Below are 19,692 nucleotides of genomic sequence, written 5' to 3'. Positions count from 1 at the left end.
AGACATGAGACTCACTAGGATTGAGAATTGACTGTCTCTCACTCACTAGACTGCTATGAAGGTGCTTGCCCCTGCCCGGCACGTTTATCATTAACCCAGCTCTTTAGCCTCACGGCAGGGAAATGGAAACTAAGAAGAGTCACCTGCAGACACAGGAGGGGACGGGACACTTACAGACGATGTGGCCTGTGGTTTGGAAGGCCAGTTCCACAATGTTCCCATCGTGGTCAGAGGCAGCCTGGTGGAACACAGCAAAGATGTTCTTCCAGCCTGAGCGGATGTTGGCTGCCTGGGAGCTCACCATCTGAGCGATGCATCGGATCACCATGTCCCGGATGGTCGGGGACCTGGCAAGAGGGGAGGGGGAAGATAGAGACGCTCTGCCCCCTCAGCCCTTGAGAAAACTGTTTGAAAGCACATCATAACGCATACTCGCTTAGCTCAGCTTTCCTGTCCCACTCTGGAATTAGAGTGACCACCATGCAACTGTAAGGTTAAAGAGAAAGGGCTGCTCAATGTTAGACAGAACATGGAATGGAGGAATCTGGGTTTATAAGGATCTGGGCTGTGGAGCCAGAGTTGGGGCTAGCTATCTCTGACTTCTTGCTCAACAATACACTGCCTGTGACTGAAGCTACTCTGTCGGCTTTTCTGCCCTGCCCTCATTTCAGTCAGTCACCATGCTACCAAATCTTTGAGGCAAGGTATATGTTCATGCTAAACACACACAAGGATTGGAGATACAATACTTTAAATTTAATTGTACATGATCATAGGATAAATGGCTCAATCCCTGCCAGAGTAGCAAGGTTAGCCACATACTGCCCGAATACTCATGACAGGTGCACATGCACGCCTGCAAAGGTAGGAAGGCACACAGTCATGGCAAACTCTGCTCTCTCACATGTGGGAAGAAGCAGGCTGCGCAGGCTGGCGTTCACTGAGCACATGGCAGTTACTCGGAGAAGGCAAAGAGAAAGCCCACAAAGTAAAGATGTGGCCCGCAGCAAAGAAGGGCTAACTTCCTATACAGCCAACTTCAAAACCTCATAAAACAACATTCCTGGTTGTTTTCTACACGAATTTTCAAATTTCTTGGAGATGTGTATATATATATACATATTTATACATGTTCACACATATATGTACATATATCTGTGGGGGGTGAGGGAGATGGGGCTTGGACTAGGACTGTGGACATACTAAGCAGGGGCTGAGATAATCCTAATCCCTTGAACTATGTATTTATAAAAGGAGGGTTTTTTGTTTGTTTGTTTGTTTTCGGGACAGGGTTTCTCTGTGTAGCCCTGGCTGTCCTAGAACTCACTCTGTAGACCAGGCTGGCCTGGAACTCAGAAATCCACCTGCCTCTGCCTCCCAAGTGCTGGGATTAAAGGCGTGCGCCACCATGCCCAGCGATAAAAGGAGTTTTTATCCATTTGTTCAACACTACCACCAAGAAGACAGAAGAGAATTCATCATATGGTTAGTGGTGGGAAAGACTTTTAGACACCGACAGGGAAGGAGACCCAGGGTCTTCACAATGAAATGCACTACCTGTTTTTCTTCATAATATGTTCAAATGGCCTCAGAAAATCCTTCTGAAATCGGAAGTTGGCTAATTCCCCCTTCTCCAGGAACTTCATGGAGAGCTGCCGCAGAGAGTCAACAGCAAAGATGGCCACATCTTCATTGGGGTTACAGCCGACCTGGCAGAACAGGAAGCAGCAGGCTCAGCGCAACAACAAAGGCAGGCAGCCCCCTGCAGTCTCTGCGGGAAGCTCATCTAGAGACTGAAGATGCTACTTCTTGGCTGAGAGACTAGCAAGCCCCCTGCCTCCTTCCGGGCTGGGATTCCAAGTGTGCACCACATGGCAGCACTTGCTTGTTCTTTCTCTCCTTTTAGGTGTTTGTTACTTTGGGCATGTATGTGGCATATGCAATTCACATGTGTTTGGTTGTGTGCAGTGCATGTGGAGGGGAGCTGTTGAAGTCAGGTGTGTTCTTCTATTGTTTTCCACCTTACTGTCTGAGCCACAGTTGCTCACTAACCCTGAGCCACTGACTGGTTACAATGGCTGGCCAGTGCGCTCTAAGGAGCTGGGCTTTGCCACTCCCTGGGCTTTCAGACTGCACTGCCCAGTCCAGTCTCTAGGTTCTCAGGCCCAAAGCAGGTGCTCATGCTTGCAAGGCAGGAGCTCAGACTGAGTCCCGGCTCCAGCCCTCTGAACAGAATGAACCCGTGAGTAGAGAAGTGAAGCCATGCTGGCCTACACCAGAAGGTAACTGTTTTAGAATGGCTGTCCTGATGTCTTCTAGCTTGTCTCTGACTTACAAACCAGTGACAGCTTTAAGAGTAGCAATGGGTGCCTGTGTGTAAGGAATTCTGATGCTCAACTGTGTGAGCATGGCTTCACCATGGGTCATAGGAGGGGACCATAGGGCTCCCTATGCCACCAAACACCAGCAGGGTGTCCAGCCACTACATTTAAAACAGAGCAGCAATACTATGTGCAGGTTGGCTGTGCATGGTGGTGCAGGCCCTTAATCCCAACACTTGGGAGAGAAAGGCAGGAAGACCTTCTGTGAGTCTGACGTCAACCTGATCTACATAAGGAGATCCAGGACAGGCAGAGATACATAGTGAAACTGCCTTAAAGACCTTAAAAAAGAAAGAGATGGAAAGAAGAAGTGGGGAGGGGTCACGTATCCAGGCTGGCCTAGAATCTGCCCCACAGCCACTGATGACCGTTGGTTCCATGGCCAATTACAGGTATACACCACCATGTCCTACTTATGCAGTACTGGGGATTGAACTCAGGACTTTGTGAATGGTAGGCAACTCATCAACTGAGCTATAGTCCCAGCCATGGATATGGGTTAGTATAGTATTTATTTTATGAATGTGAGTATACTGTTGTTCTTTTCAGACACACCAGAAGAGGGCATCAGATCCTATTACAGATGGTTGTTAACCACCATGTGGTTGCTGGGAATTGAACTCAGGATCTCTGGAAGATCAGTCAGTGCTCTTAACCACTGAGCCATCTCTCCAGCCCACCACTGGACTTTTAATTCATTCCACTTGACTCCTATCCAAATATAAGCACAACATTGTTCCTATCAAAGTGTCCATGATTTCACAGGGAAAAATGAATGGATGACAAACCCCCAAAATGGGGCCAATTCTTCCCATTACATCCTTTGTGAACTTAGCACCTGCTCTCTTTCAGCTGCAGCTAACGTGGTTTTTAGATGCTGGCAGTCACCTTATTGAAGTGATCTCCAATGACATGCCATATCCGAGACCACTGCAGCCGGATCCGGTTCATGTTGTAGTATGATATCTCCACAATCTTCTGCAGGCTGAACATTCGAGGATGGTGGGGAGAAGCCAGCTCATCCATGGACACAGCACACAGCCAACGGACAAAGTCAACTACAGGAGAGAGACAGGAACACATGGGAAGCCCAGTTAGAGACAGTCACACAATTACAATGGGAGGCATACATTGTTGGCACAAAAGTCAAGATACATACCTATTGCATTTCCATCCAGTCTGGTAGAGCCAGTAAAAATTCTAGGGGGGAAAATTGAAATTTCTCAAGTACTCAGAAAAGGCAGACAAGAGACATTAACAGTGGCCACACCCAGAGGCTACCAAGTGATGCCAGGCACAGTCAGTGCAGCATCACTGCAGAACACAGTCATCACCTGTCAACTGCGACAACCACACTCTGTGAGCTTGTTTCACCAACCGACTCCTGGAAGCTGGCCATCTGTCTTTTGTCTACACCACCACTCACCAAGTTACCTAAAATATAACACACAGAATCAGCGGGACTCCAGGCACATCAAGTACTTGGAACAAAGTACCCAGGCTGCACACTTGTATTCCCAGCACTCAGGAGGCAGAGGCATAAGGGTCAGAAGTTCAAGGCCAGTCTCTGCTACAATGTAGTAAGTCTGAGGCTAGCTTGGGCTACAGGAAACTTTGCCTCAAAAAAGCAAATCACACAAACAATAGAAAGTGGCCGTGAATGAAAACTCGGAAGCAAGTAAAACAGACTAAGAACAGACACAGCTCCACTGCGGACATAGTAACGCACTTACACTCTGGGATTAACACAGAGCCTTACTGCAGACTCTCTTGCCTGTAGGCAATCTCCCAATGTTTAGGAAACAAACCTGAAGCAAGTGAGTAGCCTAGGGCTCCGAGAACACAGTGGCCCTTCTGCTGGACACTGGTGAGCTGTGCAGGACTTCACTGCAGTCATCATCAGGGCACACAAGAAGTAGGTGCTGTCACTGCCCATGTCCCCAGAACTTCAACTTCACTGTCCCTGCACCCAGCAGCCTAGGCTGCCTCCCTGCCACGTGACTGTCATGTCACTGTCCCTGTGCTTCAGTTCCTCAGTTTATACAACAGGCAGGTAGCAGTCCTCATCTCACTGGGTCATTCTGAGACTCACGTGAGCTCAAATACATAAACTGGGTGCTCAGAATGTGGCCTGACACGCTTGCTTGCCATATTGACTATTATTATCACTACATCATAGACCAGAGTCCTTCAACTCACAGCAGAGGTGGGAACAACTATTTACTCTGAGACTACAGATGAAATGTGGAGACAATCCAACCTTTCCAGAGAGAGACAGTAGAAACACAGGCAGGACAGTGAAGCCCCTACTACAGGGGGCCTCAGCATGGCCCCGTGTGGAGAAGGAACAGGACCCACCATGCTCACACTGGGAAACAGACAGCTGAAGCAGCAAGCCCATGGGATTGACAGACATGCTATCAGCTGCACAAGAAGGAAGAGAACGCTGCACAGGACAGTCCTGGTGTGACAAGAAGAGCCTTATCACTGTTAACTTGTGATGCTGTGCTGGCCAGCTGGGGCTGGTATCTTACCGAGGCCAAGACCCATGAATTCTTCTCCTGCCAGACTGTGGCCCTTCAGGCTCCCTTCTCGTTCCCGCCCAGAGCCAGAGAGGTAGCGAGTCTTCACCCCAGTTCCTATCAGCTGAGCAAGCTCCAGCTGGCTGATGCACTTCAAGATCTATGAAACAGAAGGTGTGAGACGTGGAGTGCCAGAAAGGATGCTGCAATCTTCTGTCAGTCACTGTTTTCTGGAACATGCAAATGTTTACACTAAGAATAAAACTTGAGCGCCGGGCGTGGTGGCACATGCCTTTAATTCCAGCACTCAGGAGGCAGAGGACGGTAGATGGATCTCTGAGTTTGAGGACAGCCTGGTGTACAGAGTTCCAGGATAGCTAGGGCTACACAGAGAAACCTGTCGCAAACAAACATGAACAATAACTAGGAGAACTGGTAAGCTGGGTTCTACACATACAAAATTACACATATATTTGCTCAAGAAAGACACTAATTGGAGCAGGGCTCGATTTTCCATGACACTCGACCTGTGCGCTCAGACTGGTTCCTGCTCCCCAGCTCTCTTCCTCAGACTGCACACGCGCGGCCTTCCTGGCCTCTGCACTTCCTTCCCCCTGCCGTCTCTCTCTCTGGCCTGGGGTCCGTGTGTTTCTGTTCTTTATGTCTGGAATGATACTTCCCCGCTCACTCCTTCAGCTGTGACCAGATGTGTGCCCCCTTCCAAGATGACTTTCTTAAACTCCTCCTGAGCACTCTCCCACCACCACTCCAAGTTGTGCTTATTGCTATCTGTTACTGGGCCATGTGTTCACTGATCTGTTCTCTGCCATCGGTGTAGAAAGGGCATCAGTGTAGAAGAACTCTGTCTTCGTGGGCAGATTGCAGATTCATGAGGTAAAGGAAGGCTTCACTTTACCAAGCATAGTAGAGAGAAAGGAATCAAAAGCCTAGAGCCATCTTGAGAAAAGGCAGAGACGCATACCTCATGCCAGGAGTTGCCAAGGTAGTTGCCATCGGTGTGAGCCACAGTGATGAGTGTCTTTATGGTGTCAATGTTTTTCTGCTTCATTTCTGTGATGCTGGAGCTGGCTGTCAGCAGGGAAAAGCGAGCAAGGGCCTGAACATAGGCATCTCGTTCCAGCTGAAAGAGAAGCCCAAGGAGCGCTGTGACTCCACCCACAATGTGGCCACTCATCTGGTGGGCTAGTGCACTGAGCTTCCCTGCCATTTCTAAATGCACACAGTAGGCTTTGGTGCGCCAGGATCCAGCTATCCCATGCAGGCATGCTTCCAACACTGGACCACCTGAGGCTTGCTGTGCACAACTACACTTGAGAACTAGCCCTCTGCAGTGACCTCAACCATACACTATCTCTCCCATGTTCCAATGTCTCTGCTGGATGCCAAGACTATGGAATAAGTGCTAACATTTACAGCAGTCCTGTAAGGGAGGTATAAATGAGGAGACAAGCTGTGATTTTGAGTTTATAGGGCCAACACCATCAGGCTGGAGAAGAACCAGAGTGGACTTTGAGATTCTGGCTTCAGAACCTTCAGAACCATCAAAAGAAAGATGGATGGGGACAGAAGACTGAAGTTTTCTGAACAAACTAATGGGCAGATTCTCACTGATCTAGAAGCAAGAAGTAGGAAGGACCAACCTTGTGACTGTAAAACAGCTCAAAGACTGCATTGATTTGTTTAATGTTTCAGGATTCAAACAAGGTTTATAGAAACATCAATGCTGCATTCAACCATCTCCTTTCCCAGAGCAGGGTGAGAGAGAGGGAAATCATAGAAACAATGAGTTACACAAAGCGGCAGCCACTGTGGAAATGCTGAGAATGAAACAGAGGGCTTCAGCGAGCTGACCACACCACACACTTTTGTAGGGATCTATGGCCTCAGCAAGACACATAAGCATTGGGGCAAGTCAATGTGGCAGGTGGACGAAGAGGTTCTTCTATTATTGATAGTCAGTTTTAATCTGGACCCTCAGGATTCTTCCCAGCGGAGCCATTGTTAGCACAAAGCCATGGGCTGTTTCTCAATGGGAATAAGTGGTTTGCTGAAACACTGGTCAACTGGAAATTCCTGGTAGTTTCAAAGCTTTAACAATCTAAAGACACATGCGTTCACTTCTACCTACCTGCATTCCAAAGATGCAGGCAATGCGGACTGCACACCTGATGCCTTCCAAACACAGGGAGGCCACCTCCGTGTCATCACAGTTCTGCAGGCCAATGCTATAGGCTGCCAGCAGCGGCGTCCACACCAGCTGCCAAGGAAGCAAGTTTCAGTAACACCCAGAATTTCAACATGGCAAAGAGCACTCAGAGTATACCGTGTCCATTACAGGAACGACCAAGACGCCAAGTACACTTCCATCTATTCCATTCACAATATAAAACAGTTCTTATAAACTATGGTCACTATAGATGTACTATTTACTAAATGGGCAGTGAACATTTGCATCTGTAGCACACGTCACTAGTATCTCAAAGATACTTTCCCTGCTGAGTGTATTTAGAGATTGAGATCAAGTTTGTTTTGTTTTGGTTTTTGGTTTTTGGAGACAGGGTTTCTGTTTAGCCCTGGCTGTCTTGGAACTCACTTTGTAGACCAGGCTGGCCTCAAACTCAGAAATCCGCCTGCCTCTGCCTCCCGAGTGCTGGGATTAAAGGCAAGCATCACCACTGCCTGGCGTTTTGGGACTGTTTTAAAGATTTATTTCATGTATATGAGTGATTTGTTAACATGTATGTCTGTGTCCTGTTAGTGCCTGGTGACCACACTAGAGGTAGAAGACAGTCTCATATTCCCCTGAATCAGGAGCTGTAGATGGCTGTTAGGAATAGGCTCTGACCCTTTGCAAGAGCAGCCAGTGCACTTAAGTGCTGAGCCATCTCATCGGTCCCACAGAGTCAGTTCTCTACACAGCCAGAAACAATCAGAAGCTGGCATGCAGACTAAGCATGTGAGTGAGCTGCCTTTAATCAGTAAAACAAAGTGGCTCTCTGTGAGTCAGAGGCCAGCCTGATCTACATAACAGTTCCAGGCCAGTCAAAGACACATAGTGAGGCTCTGTCTCAAAAAAAAAGAAAAAGAAAAAGAAAAAGAAAAGAAAAACAGAGGAAAAGGATGTTGGAGAATAGCTCAGTCGGTAAACACTTGTCTGCCATGCCAGACAACACAAATTCAGTGCAGGGAATTGCCATGGTGGAAGAAGAACTGACTCTGGCAAGTCGTGCTCTGAGCTCCACAGGCAGGCTGGGGCAACCGCAAGCACACACGCGCGCGCACACACACACTGTTTTAAAAGTTACATTACTTATTTACGTGTGTGTGTCTTTTCTTGCACTTCATCTCACCTTGAAGCCAGTAGGGTGAGATGTCACCCTAAAGCTGGCCTGCAGGGCTGGGAGAAGGACCAGCGAGGAAGGGCATTTCCTCCAAGCCCAAGGCCTGATATCAACCCTGGGGCCCACAGGATAAAGGAAGAGCACTCATTCCTATAGGCTGCCACCTCATCCCCCATGCTGTGCACACCCATAACAAGTCATTTTAAAAACAAAACAGCCCTCCCATTCCATCCCACCAAACCATCAAAGCCGCTCTGTCCTCATCCCCACTGACAGAAAATGGACAGACCCAACCAAGGTCACATGGCCACACAGTAGCAAGCCAAGATTCAAACTTAGACATCCAGACAGCAGAGGCCATGACTGAGCTGGCACCTGCAGAAGCCAGACCCAGATCTTCCCTCTCCATTCTCTCCCGCTGGGATCTGCCGTACACTTTACAACAGGCCGCCTGCAGAGCCTGGCTCGGCCGATACGCTAATTCCCTAGGACACTCACTTTGAACATTGGCCGGACATGGTCCAAGTGTGTGGCGCTGGTGAAAGGGGCTTTGGCATGGCTCACGGCCTCCATCAGAGCTTTGGCTGTTTTAGCCATCTGCTCCATCTCCACATTGTACAGCAGCCGCCTCTGCTTTTCACTAGCTACACCTAGAAGGAAACAAAACACATACAGTGTTTGCCCTATGACAGGAACTGCCTCAAAAGCCTAAATAACTCACAGATTCCCCAGTTAGCTTTGTGATCCTGTTACAAATATTACCATCTTACGGATGAGGATGACGAGGCAGAATGGTTAGGAGGACTTCCTTATCCAGGGTGAGGGGGTGGAGATCGGAGTAGGGGTGGGGGCTTGTAAGCAACAGCTTGGGCTTGGCCGAAGGAGTGAGTCTCCAGACCCTATGTTCTAAGGCACTGTGTGTGAGCTTCTGAGACTGACAGCACCACAGGGGCGCCCTGAGAGTCCTAGCCACAGCTGACACAATCATCCTGAGTTAAAGTCTGGGAAGGACAGTTTAGCTCATAGATTACATATTTTAAATTCTTTCTGGTTCTTAATTACAAATCTAGCAACAACCACTTATAAAGGAACCATATAATCATAATAATTAATTTAATCATATTACTATTCAGGTATCTAGACATGCAAATTAAATTTATCACCAACAGCATACTTATACTTTCTCATGTACCCAAAAGGCAGAGGTGAGCCCGTCCCCTAGACAAAGACCTACAAGCAACTGAGAACTTCTCTGGAGAGAACTGGTCTCCCCAGGGATGAGGGGTCAGGTCTGAAATCACGTACTTACAAGCAACACTGAATAGCCTCAGCAGGCGTGTTTATACAGCTGTGTGTTTTTATCTGTGTGTGTCTATGTAACAATAACAACTTAAAGAAAAAGAGGCCATGAATCTGAGAGGGAGTGAGGGGGAGGCACTGGAGGGGATGTAAGGAGGAAGGGAAGGGAAAATGATGTCATTCTATTTAAATGAAAGAGTTCGCGATGATGGGCAGGTATGCAGCAGGCAGGCAGGCAGGCCTTACTCTGCTTGGTGGATTTGGTCGCAATTGTGTGCTCCTTTGTCTCCTTCATCGCTATCTTCTTGCCCTCTATCTCGTCATAGATGCTGGACAGGTACTCCTCAGGCAGGTCTTTGCTGTCGTTGATGCCCCGGTTCATTTTAATATACTGCTCTTTTGTCATCTTATTTTTTACCTGAAATTGAAAAAAGAAAAACATTTTTAAAACACTGAAATGCCCCAACAAATTCAGCCATGTCTGCAGCCGCTCTATACAAACCATGGGGCATTTTACCTGTGGGCTGTGCAGGTCTGTGGTCAGCATGATGATGGAGTACGCCAGGACATACGCAGTGTCTGCGCTAGCAAACAGGGTTTGCCTGGAAGGGAAGAACCCAGGTAAGAGACACAGCCACAGAGCGTGGCACCAGTGGGAATGGCACTAGTGGGGACCCAGGCCACCGAGCGCAGGCCTGCCGAACGGTACGATGCAGAGCCACGGAAGTCTTCTGGACAGGGATTATCTGGTCCCCAGCTCCTTGTCTCTAGTACAGCGACACAAATAAGGTTGCTGCAAAGTCTCGTGTGGCACACAGTGAACAGACACACTAGCGTCTCAGCAGGACTGCAAGGACTAAACTCACACCTCAAGTAGAGAGTAAGTGTCCACAAAAAGGAAGCAGCAGCGCCACAGTGCTCACCCTTGGTTACATTCTATGTATCGTGCAGCAAACTTCTCCATTAGCCGGTCAATCTTCTGGGCTTCCCCAGGCAGGCGGAAGCCCTCCAGGAATGTCCTCAGGGCTGAGACGAACTCTTTTTCACAGAAATCCAGTTGGTCCACATAGGCATACATCACCTCCTTGTTAAACCTCGTGCTGTCTCCCAGAAACTCGCCAACCTGGGTCTGAAACACGAACGCACACTCACAGTTAGAAACTGCCAAATGTGGCCCGCAGCAAAAGCCACCGATGTGGGGATGAGGTTGGCAGTGGCTGAAATACAAAGGCTCCAAGTGCCCACAGCGGCTGACTGCCTGGAAGCATGGCTTCCATATGCAGAACAGCCTGTCAGAGAGAGAGGAAGAGAAGGAGAAAAACGAGGCTGACATATGGAGGGGCAACAGACACACTCAGCCAGAGAGCAGCTTCTAGTTCTCCCTCGATACCCTTGGACTCTGACACTGTCCCTCAAAGCTGAGCGTGTTCTCATCAAGGGAGAGCAAGGCTGCAGGGGTCAGGGTGCAGAGCAGTCTGCACTCAGGGCCAGGCAAGCTGGAGGTGTAAGCCAGTGAGATGCAACATCAACCCACAGGGCGGCATGCCATACCACACTCTGACTTACAGAATCCAGCCGCTCCTCCTGGTGCAGAAATTGGGCAATATCTTCTACAGCTGCTCCCAGCATGCCTTGCTCTTGGAGAAACTGGATTCCTCGCTTGGGCTTCTTATTGAAGCTAGAACAAGAGGAGACAGAACACAGGTGGGTTACTTAAAAATCTGGAGCAGAGAGAAAACTAGCATCTGGGGAAAGCGGCTACAGAGCGCCGTGAAGACGCCGTCACATGAGCCTTCGGTAAGTCAAGTATTCATTATTTATGTACATCTGTGCACATGTGACCGAGGATGGCGATTAGAGGTCAGCTCCAAGATCTGATTCTCCAGGAGCTTTAGTCGCAAGGCTGGCAGCAGCACTGTTACCCACTGAGCCATCTCACCAGCCCTGGCCTGGCTTTGTTTTAAGTTTTTTGAGACGGGATCTCACTTTGCAGCCTAGGTTGGCTTCAGATTCACAGAAATCTACCTGCCTCTGCCTCTGGAGTACCTGGACAGAGGTGTGTACCACTACACTTAACCTTGTATTTTGTTAAGATGTGGTCCTTAGGATACGACCCAGGCTAGACTTGGACCCAAGGAAATCCTCCTGCCGAAGTCTGCCAAGTTCTGAGACCACAGTGCACCCCCGACCTTGGCAGCTCTTAATTTCTGACTGTGCAACTGCAGACTTAGTTGCCTGTCACACGTGGTAAGACAAAGTTCAAACCACCCGTGAGACAGCAACAAGTAAGGGGATTTCTTTTCCTTAATTTGTTTTTATTTTATGTGCATTAGTGGTTTGCTTACATATGTGTCTGTTAGATCCCTAGGAACTGGAGTTACAGGGAGCTGTGAGCTGCTAAGTGGGTGCTAGGAATTGAACTCAGGTCCTCTGGAAGAGCAGCCAGTGCTCTGAACCACTGAGCCATCTCTCCAACAACAAGTCAGGGGACCTGTGAGTCAGATAGAGGTGGTCTTTCTGCCCTTCCCCCTTCCTCTAGCATGTTTGATGGCTGACGACACTGCCACAATCATCTGAAATGACAGATGGACCACAGACGACCATGAGCCATCTTATCAGCCTCAAATGACCACGCTGGCATCTCCATCCTTTGTTATATCTACAGTTTAGGTTTCTAGTACGGAGAGGCAGAACTAGCTAATGGGTAAGCTCAACATTCGCTAGCTTCTGCATGGGAGAGGGATACACAGGAGGGCCAGGGCCATGAAGACACAGATGGGTAAGGACAGGAAAATGAGACTTCTGTAGCTGGCAGGGCCTTTGAGGCCTCTTTAGGAAGACTAGTGTGCCATGGCTGAGGGATTAAAATGAACAGAGAGCACGGAAAGAGGAGAGCTCTTCACCATGGTGACCAGGGAACTAAAAACAGGACAGTGGGCCAGTGCTGTCAGGGATAAGCCAGGGTAGGAGACCAGCTCACGGCACAGAACAGGAAGCCCACAACGACTTTGGGCAGGGGAGCGGTAAGGCTCCGTCCATGTTGTCAGGCTCGGCCATCACTCACTCACTCACTGTGCTCTTCACAGTGAACTCAGGGAAACCAATCACCCCGGGGATGGTGAGCCAGGAACGCGGCTCAGCGCTTCCCTCAAAGCCTGAGTGCTTCACTTCAGCTGATCAGGTGCCTGCTCCTTCCTCAAACGTAAACAGCACAGACATGAAGTGCTGAGGTACATGAAACACTAGGGAGAAGCAAAGACCGAGCAATCACCACAACGATGTGCCATGTGATGTGCTTAGGTCTCAAACATGTATGCCCAAGTATGGTGACGGCTACAAATTACAAGTGGCTGAGAAAAACCTACACAGCAGAAAGCAAACAGGGTGAGCACTGACTTCCATTCAGGGCACAGGCATGTTCCAGGCAGTAGAAACATGCTTTCTGCTTGTTTTGTCTGTACTCTGAGATTTGATTTATGTTATTTTATGTGTATAGGTGTTCTGCTACATGTATATCTGCAAGTCATATGCATGTAGTAACCCTCAGAGGCCACAAGAGGGCATCAAACCCTCTTGAGATGAGAGTTACAGGTGGTGTGCTGAGCACTGAGCCTAAGGAGAGGGTCTCTGGAAGAGCAGCCAGTGCTTTTAACCAATGAGCCATCTCTCCAGTCCATTTTATTTTTTTGGTGGCTTCTCAGAGTTCACAATGTAGCCCAATCTAGCTTTGAACTCGAGGCCATCCTCTTGCCTCAGCCTCCTAAAGGCTAGGATTACAAGCCTAAACCACTATGCCTGGCTGTTTTCTAAAGTGTTTTTGTATCAGAACAGAAAATCAAGGCCTGCTGAGTTACACAAAAGCTTCTCCATCCAGTGCATCCCTCCTCCTCTCAAGCACTCCCATGCTCTTCCCTGCCTAGGGGACAGCAGGGCCCCTGCAGAGGTCCTTGGCCTAGAGTCAGCCTCCCGGTGCTAGAGAAGACGTAGCTTTGCCAACAGCCCTGAGAGATGGAGCTATGGCCTGGCACAGCAGCCCCACTCACAGCTCAATGCCATGCTCAATGATTTCCTTCTGTTGTTTGATGACCTCAAACTGCTCTGGGTCATCCTGAATGGCTGTCTGGGTCCCCGAGGACACTGTGGACTCCACGGATGTCACGCTGCACCGTCTTGCCATGTCAAGGCCTTTTCCGTCCCCCATTTCCTGATCTGGGAGCCTCTCCTGACCTGCAGTGACATACAAGCAAACAGAACCAACTAAGCAGATGGAAGAGATGTGGCTGAGCAAGCTCTGGCTCCGGTGCCCTCCTTCACATCTAACAGCAGCAGGCTGGCACCCAAAGGGGCACAGGTGACAAGACTGTCACTTAAATACATTTCTCAGCTTCATGCAGAAATTTATTTTACATGGAACTCAAACTAATTCTAAAATTCACCAGAAAATGTAAAAACAAGGCATTTAAAACAAGCACAAGGGTCGGGCGTGGTGGCGCATGCCTTTAATCCCAGCACTTGGGAGGCAGAGGCAGGTGGATTTCTGAGTTCGAGGCCAGCCTGGTCTACAAAGTGAGTTCCAGNAGGCAGGTGGATTTCTGAGTTCGAGGCCAGCCTGGTCTACAAAGTGAGTTCCAGGACAGCCAGGGCTACACAGAGAAACCCTGTCTCGGAAAAAAAAAAAAAAAAGAGAGAGAGAGAGAGAGAGAGAGAGAGAGAGAGAGAGAGGGAGGGCTGGAGGGATGGCTCAGTGGTTAGAGCACGAGCTGCTCTTGCAGAGGACCTGGGTTCAGTTCCCAGTACTCACATGGTGGCCCCAAACTTTCTGTAACTCCAGTTTCAGAGAATCTGACCACCTTTTCTGGCCTCCAAGGTGGGCAAAACACCCAAACACATTAAAAAAAATTAATCATAATGAAATAAACTAAATCCTCGGGCTGAGCAGCTCAGTGGTAAGTCACTTTAGCATACGTGAGGTTCTAGGTTCACTCTCTAACACTACATAAAATAAACCAACTTAGCCAGGCAGTGGTGGCACACGCCTTTAATCCTAGCTCTCAGGAGGCAGAGGTAGGTGAGCTCTCTCAAGGCTACACAGAGAGACCCTGTCTTGAAAAACAAAACAACCCACCCCCACCTTTCTCCCTCACGGGCTTTTGTCAGAGAACCGTATCACAGCTACGGGACAGTAAACTCCCCAACATTCGACATGCATTGAAAGGCTCAAGCTTTACAGTAATGGCAGGCATTTGGGAAACACAGCTGCTTGGCACAGCTCACTCACCCAGGGTAGCCTGGTGGTTGGGATTCACATACAGGTCCTTGCTCCACTCCACCATGCACTTGAGAATAGACACCAGACACTCCAGGCCTTTCTTCCTCAGACTGAGCTCCTAGAGGTCCACAGCGGAAAAGCACAGACCTTTACACATGTAACCACAGGCATGCCAGGGCTCCTGAGCCACCGTGTGAGGCTTCACTCAGTACTACAGACAAACCCAGGGAGCTGTTAGCCTGCATGTGTTAGCGGAACATCCACAAGCCTGGTGTGAGTCACTGTAAGTCCAGTGTAACCTGAGTGACTTCCTGTATCCCTGTGTGCACATCTGTGGATGCCAGAGTACCATTTTCAAAACTGCCATTCACCTCCTTTGAGTCTCTCTTTGGCCCGGGGCTCACTAGTTAAGGTGCACTAGCTGGTCAGCAAACTCGAGGGATCTCCCTGCCTCCACCTCCCCAGCACGTGGGGGCGCTACCTGCCTGGCATCATGCTCAACTCTGTATGAGCTCTGAGGTCAATCACAGATCTTCATGCTTGCAGGGCAAGCACTTCACCAACAGCTATCTCTCCCACCCCATTAACTGCATTTTCAAAAGAATTTAGGGCTGGCAAGATGCCCTAGTAATTAAGAATATTTGCTGTGCAATCATGAGAACCAGATTTGGACCTCAGCACCATTAACAAGCAGGGCGTCCAGCTCATGCCTGCAACCCCAGCTTCATGAGGGCAAGACAAGAGGCTTGATGGAGATGCTGGCTTCCTGCCTAGCCCAGAAAATGAGAGCCCCAGGAACAGGGAGAGGCCCCGCCTCAAAGATTAGGCAGAGTGTGATACAGGAGGACAGCAGACAGGGAAAAAAGGAAAGAAGGAAAGAAAGATCTCGCCATTCACTACTCATGGGATAAAATACCAGCAGGTAAGCAAAATCTGATAATTTAAATATTAAAAATATTTTAAATAACAAATTCTTACCTTTGATTCAGTAAAAAAAAAAATCACTTATTTAGCACATGAATGATTCAGGACAGGACATATACCCTAAAGACGGATAAGTGTATTTCATTTTAAGGGACCCTACAGATAAATGAGAACCCTAATCTTTCTTACATAGGGTCTCAGTACATAGGCCAGGCCTGCTTAGAAGTCATGAGCCTCTTCCATCCTGAGAGCTGCATGGCGGCCGGTGCTGCCCGTCACATAAATACAATTCCTTATATTTTAAAAAAATGAGCATAAGTTCTAAATGACCTAAAAAACAAAACCAAACCTCACAAAGCCACCAATTAGACTCACAAGGCTTTAGGCAGCACAAATCCTCCAGGGAAAGTCCCAGACACCAAGACTCTGCACATGGCCCTCAAGGACTGGGAACTACTTGCCAAGGGCACGCTAGTGGGGGCGATCCCCTAGCACAGGCGGCGTCCTTTCTGCAACACATCACCTCCCTTCACGTCAGGAGAAGCTGTGTCTATGTCTTTTGTTCCCTAACATAGCCACAGACCTAGTGACAGTACATGATGGCTTTCCATGATGGTCACTGAAGTGAGTGACCTTTAAAGACAACCATGCACTTGAGTGGTCTTACCTGTAGCGGTGTCATCCCCAGCTCATGTCCACTTCTTCCCTGAGCAATTTTGGATAAGTCATTTACTAGACGTTCGAAAATGTTAGCAGCATTTAAGTCACAGTCGTAGTTGACATAAATATCCACAACACACTGGGCATCTGGGAAAGTAACACACATATGAGAGACCTGGACAAAGACAAATGATTATATTACAGCCCCCCCTCCCCCGCTCTCTGTTGCCAGGTTGGGTACTGAGCCCAGGGCTTTATGCATACTAGACAAGAACTCTATTGCTAAGCCCAGCTATGGTTATTTTTTTTTTTTTCCTTTTTTGATACAGGGTTTCTCTGTGTATCCCTGGCTGTCCTGCCTGTGTCTGCCTCCCAAGTGCTGGGATAAAAGGCTTGTGCCACCACACCTGGCTCCAGCTATGCTTTCTTATTAAACAAAGTTTCTCTGCCAAAAATACACTCAGCACACGTTTGTCCAAGGTGGCCACACTCTAAGTAGAAACCCATATCCGTGGGGTGAACCACTTTATTTTTAAAATTTTAAAATGCTTTTTGTTTGTTTGTTTTTGAGACAGAGTTTCTGTATGTAGCCATGCATGTCTGTCACTTGCTCTGTAGACCAGGCTGGCTTCACACTCAAAGAGATCTGGCTGCCTCTGCCTCCCTGAGTGCTGGGATTAAAAGCCACTACCACCTAGACTCTTTTTCTTTCTTTCCTTCCTTCTTTCTCTCTCTTTCTTTCTTTATGTGTAAGTTGGGTGTGGTAGTACACGCTTTTAATCCCAGCGCTTGGGAGGCAGAGGCAGGGGCATCTCTGCGAGTTTGAAGCTGTCAGCCAGGGCTGCTATATAGTTAGACTCAATCTCAAAAAGGAAACAAAAATGAATATATGTCAGTGTGAGGGTTTATGCACGTGGGTGCAGTGCCTAAAGTGGCCAGAAGAGGGCATCAGGTCCCCTGGAGTTACAGACAGTTGTGAGTCACCTGCTATGGGTACTGGGAATCAAATATGGGTCCTCTGTAAGAGGAGAAAGGAGATGAGCTGTGGTGGTGCATGCCTCTAATCCAAACACTTAGGAGGCAGAAGACAGATCTCTGAATTGAGGCCAGCCTGGTCTGTTGAGTGAGTTTCAGGGCAACCAGGGCTACACAGAGAGACCCTGTCTTAGCAAGAAAAGAAAGAGCAGGGAAGGCTAGGGCTCTTAAGAGCTGTTCACTCCACCCTGTGAAAGGACCCTTTAATGGAAGGATCGTCTCATTTCTTCATTAAGACATCACAAAGGGGAATAGAAGACAGATGTGTGCTGGGCAGAAGCTATCCTGAGTGTCCCCGGGGAGCATACCTGCACAAATCCTCGTCAGGGTCTGAATGACCATCCAGCGGTGCTCAAAAGAACTTGTGGATGTTTCTAAAATGTTCAGGAAAATCTCTTTGAAAAAGACCTGTGCAGCACGAAGACAGGGGAAGCACAATGAGCAGTCTCACTTTAGGCCTCAAGATACCTCCAAGGCCAGGCCTGTGGTGTACAGCAGCCTGGGCAGAGGGCAAAGCAGGGCTGACACTTGCTGAGGACCAGGACAGCCCAGCCCAGTTGGTGGACTGCTAGCAGGGCTCCACCCAGAGCTGAGGAACTACAACAGGGCCCACAAGTGTTATGATTTGAGAGAAACCAGAAATTTATATTTGTGCAATGGAATTTCTCAATCTGACAATTTATTCAAATTCTTTCAAACAATTCTGGCTCAGACAGACATGGGGTTGTCAGGTCTGAGCTGAGAACACAAATCCTGACCATAAATCTTTGGTCACAGGACAGAAGAACTCTTGTGACATGGTGTTTCCCCACCCATTCAGAAGCCCCACTAGGAGGGCTATCTATCAAGTAAAAGAGACCTCACTACTTATGTACTTGGGACTTTTTTTGCTTTTTTTTGTTGTTGTTGTTGTTTTGTTTTTTGTTTTTTGAGACATGTTCTCATATAGCCCTGTTTGGACCCAAGTGAACTACATAGTCTAGGCTGGCCCTGACTTCCTGATTGCCTTGTTTCTAACTCAAAAGTGCTGGGATTGCAGGCTAGTGGCTCACAAGCAGGCTTCTTATCTGGCATTAACGTCCCCAAATAAAAACACTAGCCGAAGTATTACCTCTATCTGCATTTTCAAGTGCATCTTGAAGTTTGAAAGAAGAGTAAGAAAAATAGCAAGCGAGAGTTCGAAGACGTCAGGCACTGAGGACACGCCATTCTTGGAAAGGGCCACACACAGGTACTGCTTAATGGCAGTGACGAACATCTCATGGCTCCTGAAGACTGGGCCAGCATTCTGCAGCACAGAGAGGAGCAGCTGCAGGGAAACCACCTTGGAACGAAGCTCGTGGGACCTGCAGAGAGAACGAGAGACAGTGATGGTGCATAGGACGTAGAACGCCAGGCAGGAGGCTGCTTTTTGTTTCTGGTCTAGTCAGGGTCTCACTGTGTACAGCTGACCTGGAACTCGTGACCCTGACTCTGCCTGCCAAATATTGGGCATTACAAACTAAAAATGTATGTTCCTTGAAAAGTCTTTGATCTTTTACCAGCTACTATGTGACTAAAAATGACCTTTAACCCCTGACTTTCCTGCCTCTACCACCCAAAGACTGATATTACAGGAATACACACTGTGCCCAGCCAAGCAGACCTCTGAGGCCAATGATTTAAGAAATAAAAACAGCCCCTACATGCCAACAGGATGAAGGCGGAGAGCATGGGATGGGTCCCTCAGGACCTGCAGGCCCTGAGAACAAGAGGGGCCAATTCCTACTCCTTTTTGCCTGTCCCCAACACAGAGTGAATAACGGACAGGACCAAGGTGGGAGCTGAGTTTGAAGAGCCAGCCCTAGGCTGTGTCTGTGCATTAACTCACAAGACTCAGCCCCATACTCTTCCCTCTTCATCTGCCATGAGCACGGGCTTGTGATGGTTCATTCTCACACCTCATAGGATCTAGAGTCGCCATGGAGATAAGCCTTCAGGATCTAGAGTCACCATGGAGATAAGCCTTCAGGATCTAGAGTCACCATGGAGATAAGCCTTCAGGATCTAGAGTCGCCATGGAGATAAGCCTTCAGGATCCAGAGTTACCATGGAGATAAGCCTTCAGGATCTAGAGTCACCATGGAGATAAGCCTTCAGGATCTAGAGTCACCATGGAGATAAGCCTTCAGGATCTAGAGTCACCATGGAGATAAGCCTTCAGGATCTGAGTCACCATGGAGATAAGCCTTCAGGATCTA

At 48.4% G+C, this 19,692-nt stretch overlaps 1 protein-coding gene across 2 annotated transcripts in view; it reads right to left on the bottom strand.

The window, feature by feature from the left end:
• The window catches only part of Arfgef2 (ADP ribosylation factor guanine nucleotide exchange factor 2), an 87,277-nt gene that overhangs the window by 27,229 nt on the left and 40,356 nt on the right, over positions 1–19,692 (bottom strand). For both annotated transcript variants that reach the window (XM_021157087.2, XM_021157089.2), the window contains 18 exons: positions 18,564–18,798; positions 17,761–17,860; positions 16,425–16,564; positions 14,843–14,951; positions 13,608–13,791; positions 11,131–11,242; positions 10,488–10,693; positions 10,082–10,166; positions 9,811–9,982; positions 8,764–8,915; positions 7,053–7,181; positions 5,886–6,044; positions 4,916–5,063; positions 3,716–3,815; positions 3,541–3,581; positions 3,270–3,439; positions 1,558–1,709; positions 175–347 (listed from right to left, as the gene is read on the bottom strand). In XM_021157087.2, the coding sequence (XP_021012746.1) occupies positions 175–347; positions 1,558–1,709; positions 3,270–3,439; positions 3,541–3,581; positions 3,716–3,815; positions 4,916–5,063; positions 5,886–6,044; positions 7,053–7,181; positions 8,764–8,915; positions 9,811–9,982; positions 10,082–10,166; positions 10,488–10,693; positions 11,131–11,242; positions 13,608–13,791; positions 14,843–14,951; positions 16,425–16,564; positions 17,761–17,860; positions 18,564–18,798 (2,567 nt within the window). The remainder of the gene's footprint in view (positions 1–174; positions 348–1,557; positions 1,710–3,269; positions 3,440–3,540; positions 3,582–3,715; positions 3,816–4,915; positions 5,064–5,885; positions 6,045–7,052; positions 7,182–8,763; positions 8,916–9,810; positions 9,983–10,081; positions 10,167–10,487; positions 10,694–11,130; positions 11,243–13,607; positions 13,792–14,842; positions 14,952–16,424; positions 16,565–17,760; positions 17,861–18,563; positions 18,799–19,692) is intronic.

Source organism: Mus caroli, chromosome 2 (assembly GCF_900094665.2).
Source record: "Mus caroli chromosome 2, CAROLI_EIJ_v1.1, whole genome shotgun sequence".
In the NCBI taxonomy this organism is placed as follows: Eukaryota; Metazoa; Chordata; class Mammalia; order Rodentia; family Muridae; genus Mus; species Mus caroli.
This window is presented reverse-complemented; position numbering and strand designations above follow the sequence as displayed.